Genomic DNA, 6920 nt, shown 5'->3' on the forward strand with positions numbered 1-6920 from the left:
TACTGTGATATTGATTATCCATCAGTTTCCAGGCAGCCAGAGATTAAATTAACAGATTTTGAAGCCAAAGATGACCATTATATAATTTAGCATCATTTTTCACATCACACAGGCTGAGAAGTTTAATTCTATTACTCTCTCAAAAGAAAGACATACAGTCTTGATTTGAAAATGTCAAGACATCCATTACATCCCTCAGCAGTTTGATGCAATGGCTAATCACCCTGACATTAAAACATGTGCTTTACTTCAAATTCAGAGCTAATTCCCAGACTTGGGTTCTGGTTATTCCTTTTTCTGCTGAAGCTCTTTAGTAGACAGTGCTCTCTTCCCCTTCCCCCCTTTCTTTGTGAAGTTACTAATCCACTATAATTGAGTCACCTTTCGAGTTTCTTTTCAGTACAGTTAAACAGCCTGATCTCTTTAAATCTCACAGCAAAAATCCTATCTTCCAACTCTGGAATTTTCCTCTACTTTCCCCATTTTTTCAGTAGAATGATGCACCTTGTCTTCAGAATAAAATGGAATATTCTAACATCATGGCCAAGGAGGTAAGAAGGAGAAGGCAGCACTCACCTCCTCTTGCTGGGTATAACTCCCATCTCCTCACTGTCTCCCTCCAGAGTGACCCTCCTCGCCTGCCACCATTCATCGTCCGAGGCGTTGATGACGTGAAGGATATCTCCGTACTTAAAACTAAGTCCTTGGCTTGGGAGGCCACTGTCTTTGCTCTTGTCATAGTCAAACATGGCTCTGTGAAAGGAAATAAAGGTACGAAGACAGGTCATTATACCACTCTTGGAAGCATTTACTTCTGAAGAATTTGTCATATTTTATGGTATAGCTAACCCTTGCTCCTTTCCAAAGGCCAAGGTCTTGGTTGGAGAAAAGTTTTCCACTGTGTCCTGGTGACACACTGTGAAGTTAATCTTTACAGACTCCTCTTTTTTTGCGATAAACTGAACAGTAAAGTATGGTATTTACTGTTTCACTTAATAAAGAACAATCACTATATCAGAGTATCTAGTAAACAAACCTGGTAGCCCAAAGCCCCTCCTTGTCACCTTGCCAACAGCAATTTGGAGCTGTTGAGCTTGCGCTTTTCTCACACTTCCCTGTGCTCAGACAGGGGTGTGTCTGGCACATTCGGAGGACTAAATACAAGGGACCAAAACCATGCTCAGGGTAATGCATTTCTTTAGGTGAATGGATGCACATATCTTAGCATCTAGTTCAGACCAGAAGTGACCTTTCAAGGGGAATCTCTTGATTATTCCCACTCGGAGTGCTTAGGTTCATGTCCTGGAGCTGTGTTAGGTTGCACAAATTGGGTTCTTGAAATCTGAAACTAAACTGAAAGATGCCCTGGCCAGAGTAGCACTAGTCTGACATAGACCCCTCCAGATGCACTCAGGGTACATGCAGCACCACTGCTTTCACTGTCCACGTCCAGTGTCCCTGTGCTGCAGCACCTGCTCAACCAGCCCTAGCTATTTCCTTTGATGTTGAAGATGTTTTCCACCAGTCTGAAGTAGACCTCTACCTTGGGTATGCCTACACAAAAAAGTCCCATGTATAGAACATGTATATATGTATAGATATATGACGCATATACAAGTCTAGGGACTCCACAAGCACAAATTGAGAGCTAGCTTTAAGGTACCTGGCTGTCAAACTGTGGCTGGACATAGTTCAGCATGAACTTACTGCCCAAGTATTCAACCTAGATCCTGGGAAAGACCTTCAGCCTGCCCTGAGCTCTGTATTACCCAGCTACAGTGATACCAACTCAGCCTCATCCAGTCCTATGCCTGGCACCTACGCCAGCAGTCTTCAGGGCAGACATACTCCCGTTTCTTAGGGAAAGACCCTGCACATGAATCCCATGTACAGCAAGGCTGTACATGAGTGCAGGTTGCTCACTGGAGTTACCTAGCTAAAAATCCAGATCTTGGTTTCTTACAGGAAAAAATACATGGGTATATTATCCCCATGTAAAATATTGTTTAAAGATTAACCCTGTCAAGAACTGATGTTTATTTCCTATAGGGAAAATAATATGATTAGAATCTTGACTACAGAATTGTTAGATCAGTAAAATCCCAAGAGGTGTATAATAATTCCTACTTTTTTATTGTCAGAAATAAAGCTGTGGCAATCTCTTCACTGGTAAACACTCTGTGAGAAGGATTTGATATAATTAATTGTTGTGCATCATCATGTAATTGTAGAGAACGATTATAGCAGCTTTATGGGTAGATGTAAAACACTCAAGGCTACCTCTCATAATAAGGAGACCTTAAAAAAGTTATCAGCGTTGTAACTATGCAACCAAAATAATTTAAAAGCTCTCATAAGCACTCATTCTGCATGAAAGGTCTGGTATAGGAGGAGGAAAAATGCTATGTGGAATATGTCTTCTCTTAAAGAGTTTATAGTCATGTAGTAATATCTTCAGAAAAGCCCAGATAATTCCTTTCTCTGACGATGAAGACAATAAATAATCCTGCTGAATTTTACATAATCCATGAGTTTAGATATGCTTGTGTCTTGGTAAATGTTCTTGGACTGCACGTAACCTTGAAAAATTTTAATGGCTTAGCAGTAGAAATCCTTTAAAAACTTGGCTATATCTTAATAAAAAATTTACATTCGTAAAGGATTCTTATCAGTCACAGGTCATTTGGCCTTCTCAAATGTCTTTCTTACAAACATTCAAGGTCAGGTTGGACGGGGCTCTGAGCAACCTGATCTAGCTGAAGATGTCCCTGCTCACTGCAGGGGGGTTGCATCAGATGGCCTCCCTTCCAACCCAAAACTTCCATGATTTCTGTGAGGACATACAATGAAGAAGCATATCAATCCAGAAGCAGATAAGTATCATCAGTCACCTATTTTTAACCAATTAATGACACCTGATCTCTGGAGAAATGGCAGCACACACACACAAACAAGCATACAACATATCGTCCTGTTGGTATTGCCCTTGTCAGCATGCAGTGGTCTGAGTTTTATCACTGTATTGAACATTCATTGTCTTAAAAAAACACCAAATAATTGTGTAACTTGCCATGGAAGCCTATCAACATCTCAAAACCCTGACCACACAGTTGGCAACCATGCTGTATACTGGGCAGACGTGATGCAATCCTGAATCCACGTATAATTAAATTACTGAAAAAGAAGGCAATATCTTTCGTTGCAGAGAATATGCAAGACTGTCACATCTCGGATGTAAAACACATACCAGACTGGAAATGCTCCATATTTGGCAAGTTCTAAGATGAAGGCTGTGTTTTAAAAGTGAAGTAGTAGAAAGAAAGTAAGGCAGTATTCTTTGTCCTTGAACAGACATTTGTACCTCAGAGCCTACATATTAACTTAAAATCACTGACTGCCATAGTGCTAGCTGATGTTAATGATGAATGCAGATGGCAATGTTTGCCACTGACTTTCTTTGATTGGAGCAATCATGTGCAATGCTAATTAAGATGAGATTATAGATCTCAGACAAGAGCAGTTTTGAGTACACTTTTCACTGAGTGAAAGATTTTGTGGCTGAATGCTCTACAGATGTTGATTACTCCATTAGTAACTGAAAATGATATGAAAGCTGACTTCAGTGCTCTTTCCCAAACATTTCAAATTAAGAACCAGGTTTAAGTTGATAACATAACCATATTTAAGCTTACAACTTTGATAAGATTGCTGGCTCTGTAAAACATACTTTTGGAAGTTGGCACTTGGTCGAGCTATAAAACAAATGGAGATCTTCACTCTAGGCACTGTTGTATGCATGTAGGAGCTAACGTGACCACCTTGGGCAATAGAGAGACCTCGGCACATTCATCCTTACCTCCTCCTTTCAGCTCTCAGGCTATAAGTACAAATTGCATCTCTACGTGACCAACTACAAGCCCTAGTTTTACTTTTTTAAGAGGCTGACATGTCATTTCTAATTTTCTACCTGATGAACAGCACCCACTTCTGTTTGCGCTCAGTCTTGCAGATGTATATAAAAATAACACATCTGCATCTGTTGAGTGTCAACGAAAGTGATACAAAATGAATATGGCCAGACCTCTCATTTGGGAAAGGAACTGGGCAGGCCAGACAGAAAAAGATGCATTTTTTTGCTTTGCTGTTTCATGGTTTTGGACAATGACAGCCCAGCCTTCCAGGATACCATACTACTCTCTGCAAGCACTGAAACTTTCATCAGAATCAAGTTCAGCTCTTAGCCAAGTCTATTTGATCTATGCAAGCTTCTTTACCCAGATAACATACTAATGTATGTTAGATAACTTCTGTAGGTTCTGCCATGCCATGGGGAATATCAGAGGAAAGGCTAACATGTAGTAGCATCTTTGCAGGATGTTGAGGAGAAGACATAAGCAACCCAGTCCAGCAAGAGACCCACCCTAACACGCAGCACCCATCACCCCTCTCTGACACATGAGCACCATGTCTTCCTTTGTTAGAGGAGGACCAGCACGATCAGGACCTGACTGCTGTAACTCCTCCAGACAAGTACTCTTCCAAAACGAGATATCTAAAAGAAACAGCAAAGACGTGTTATTCAAACCAGCCAGAGGGTTTAACCCGTGAAGACTTGTCACAGTGCCTCTCTCTGTGACGAGTTAGAGGTACCTCCACACAATACAAGCACACATAGTGTAGACACTGGAGAGTATCTACACTATGTATAGTATCTATGCCTCCCTGTTAGCAGGGTGAAAGAGCTTTCTGAACTTGCTAACATGACTGTATACTTTCTTATGGCTGAGTCTGCTTACTCATGGGTTGCTTGGGCAGTTCTTCAAGGCACGGAGCTGTAACTCACTTCTAGTGTCTTTTACTGCAATTTTAAAGAATAATAATCTCAGTAACTTTACAGCTTTCTAATGGCACTTATCTGACAGGCTTGGATACTAACAGCTTCTCCTTTTTTATTCCAGAGCCGATGAAAGCGCACCAGTTCTTCTCCTTTCAGGTGTTTTATATCCTCAGTTAGCTGCTTGCTTCCACTGTTCAGCCCTATTTGGATTATATAGAACAAGCTCTTAAAAAGGCTTTCTCTGTGGCAGTAAGGGCATTTTCTCCAGTCAGCTGATTAAGTCTACTTTTGAACTGGGAAAAGTCAATTTCTAATAACAAAGAAAAATAGTACCCAAGAGTCGGGCCCCATGTTGGGTGCCAAAAAGGACTGTCGTGGTTTAGCCCCAGCCGGCAGCTGAGCCCCACGCAGCCACTCGCTCACTCCCCCACAGTGGGACGGGGGAGAGAATCAGAAGAGTAAAGGTGAGGAAACCCATGGGTTGAGATAAAGACAGTTTAACAGGGAAAGCAAAAGCCGCGCGCACAAGCAAAGCAAACCAAGGAATCCATTCCCCACTCCCCACGGGCAGGCAGGGGTTCAGCCATCTCCAGGGAAGCAGGGCTGCATCACGCGTAAAGGTTTCTTGGGAAGACAGACACCATCACTATGAACGTCCCCCCACTCCTTCCTTCTTCTTCGTCCCAGCTTTATATACCGAGCACGACGTCATATGGTATGGAATATCCCTTTGGCCAGCCTGGCTCAGCTGTCCTGGCTGTGTCCCCTCCCAGCTCCCCGTGCACCCCCAGCCTCCTCGCTGGCAGCCCAGCACGAGAAGCTGGACAGTCCTTGACTGCTCAGCAACAACGCAAAACATCAGCACGTTATCAACATTTTCTCATCCCAAATCCAAAACACAGTCTCACACTGGCTTCTGTGAAGAAAATGAACTCTACTCTGGCTGAAACCAGGACAATCAGTTTAAATTACTTAACTTTCATTCTAGAGTTATCACCAATGTTGTGATCACAGCAGCATCAGAAAAAATCCTGTTCAGTGTCTTCTAGACAGTGCATGTTACAAACAGGACCCTGGGTTACACGGGATAGATAACACATTTTGAGGTGACAAATATAATAAGCCCAGTGATTACTGTGAAATATGGATAAAACACTGAAATAGGGAAGAGAGCTTGCTACAAACTAATGAAACAGATGTGGTGAAATCATGATTTGGCCGTTCTTAGTTCCCTTATTAGCAATAGGAGTGTTTGTGATTATCAAAGGCCTAAAGCGTATGTACCAAATTTCCATTAACACCTTTAATATTTTTACCTCTATTCCCAATTTTTACATGAGTTTGGGGAAAATGTTTAATATCTGTACAACATTTTGAAAGTGAAAAGTGCTATTCAAGTGCTAAAGTTTGCTGCTATCTTCTTGGTGAAACCCTCCTGCTTGCACAAAATTAAGAAACACTGTTCTAAGAAGTGAAGCAGAGGTGCAAACACTTAGAACAAACTGTATACCACAAACATTTAAGATTATGTGAGTCTTGTTTCCTTGATATTAGTCCAGACTTTGGAAATTATCATTACCGTAGGCTAATCCCAGCAGCAATTTGGACAGAACCTAACAGGTTTTATTTTTGTGCTTGGGTGCTTCTTAATTATTTTTAGGAACCCACATCAACATAAAACCTGAGATGAGCATTTCAAAACAGCATCAAATTCATTGCTCAAAAGTTGTTTGAAATGAAAATACTGCCACTGCCAAGCTGTAATATACTGCCAAACATGCAGTGAGATGTCAACATGGCAGTAAAGACCACTAAAATGGGGGCATTTTTTCATCCACTTAGTGTAAATACTTCAGCATTTGAAGTACGTCCAAAAGCTAAGTTGCATTGCGCAGTAAATTTCTGTTTTTAATGACACCAATTCTTGGAGCTAGAATAATAAATATTTGACATAGGAGAAAATATATTAGCTTTAAGAAAATAGGAAACCAATTAATTGTGCAATCCCATATATTGCAGCCTACTGGCACCCACCATGTCTATATTGTTACCAGCATTTTAAGAATGAAAAATACGCGGTCTT

At 41.2% G+C, this 6920-nt stretch overlaps 1 protein-coding gene across 7 annotated transcripts in view; it reads right to left on the minus strand.

Moving 5' to 3' along the window:
* Window positions 1-6920, minus strand: part of DLG2 (discs large MAGUK scaffold protein 2) — a gene marked incomplete at both ends in the record, with an annotated part of 787463 nt that overhangs the window by 55449 nt on the left and 725094 nt on the right. For 6 of the 7 annotated variants that reach the window (XM_082013954.1, XM_082013953.1, XM_082013952.1 and 3 more), the window contains one exon: window positions 577-753. The exons of the other annotated variant lie outside the window; for it this stretch is intronic. In XM_082013954.1, the coding sequence (XP_081870080.1) occupies window positions 577-753 (177 nt within the window). The remainder of the gene's footprint in view (window positions 1-576; window positions 754-6920) is intronic. 7 annotated transcript variants of the gene reach the window in all.

This window comes from Phaethon aethereus (assembly GCF_964289735.1).
Source record: "Phaethon aethereus genome assembly, chromosome: 1".
Lineage (NCBI taxonomy): Eukaryota > Metazoa > Chordata > Aves > Phaethontiformes > Phaethontidae > Phaethon > Phaethon aethereus.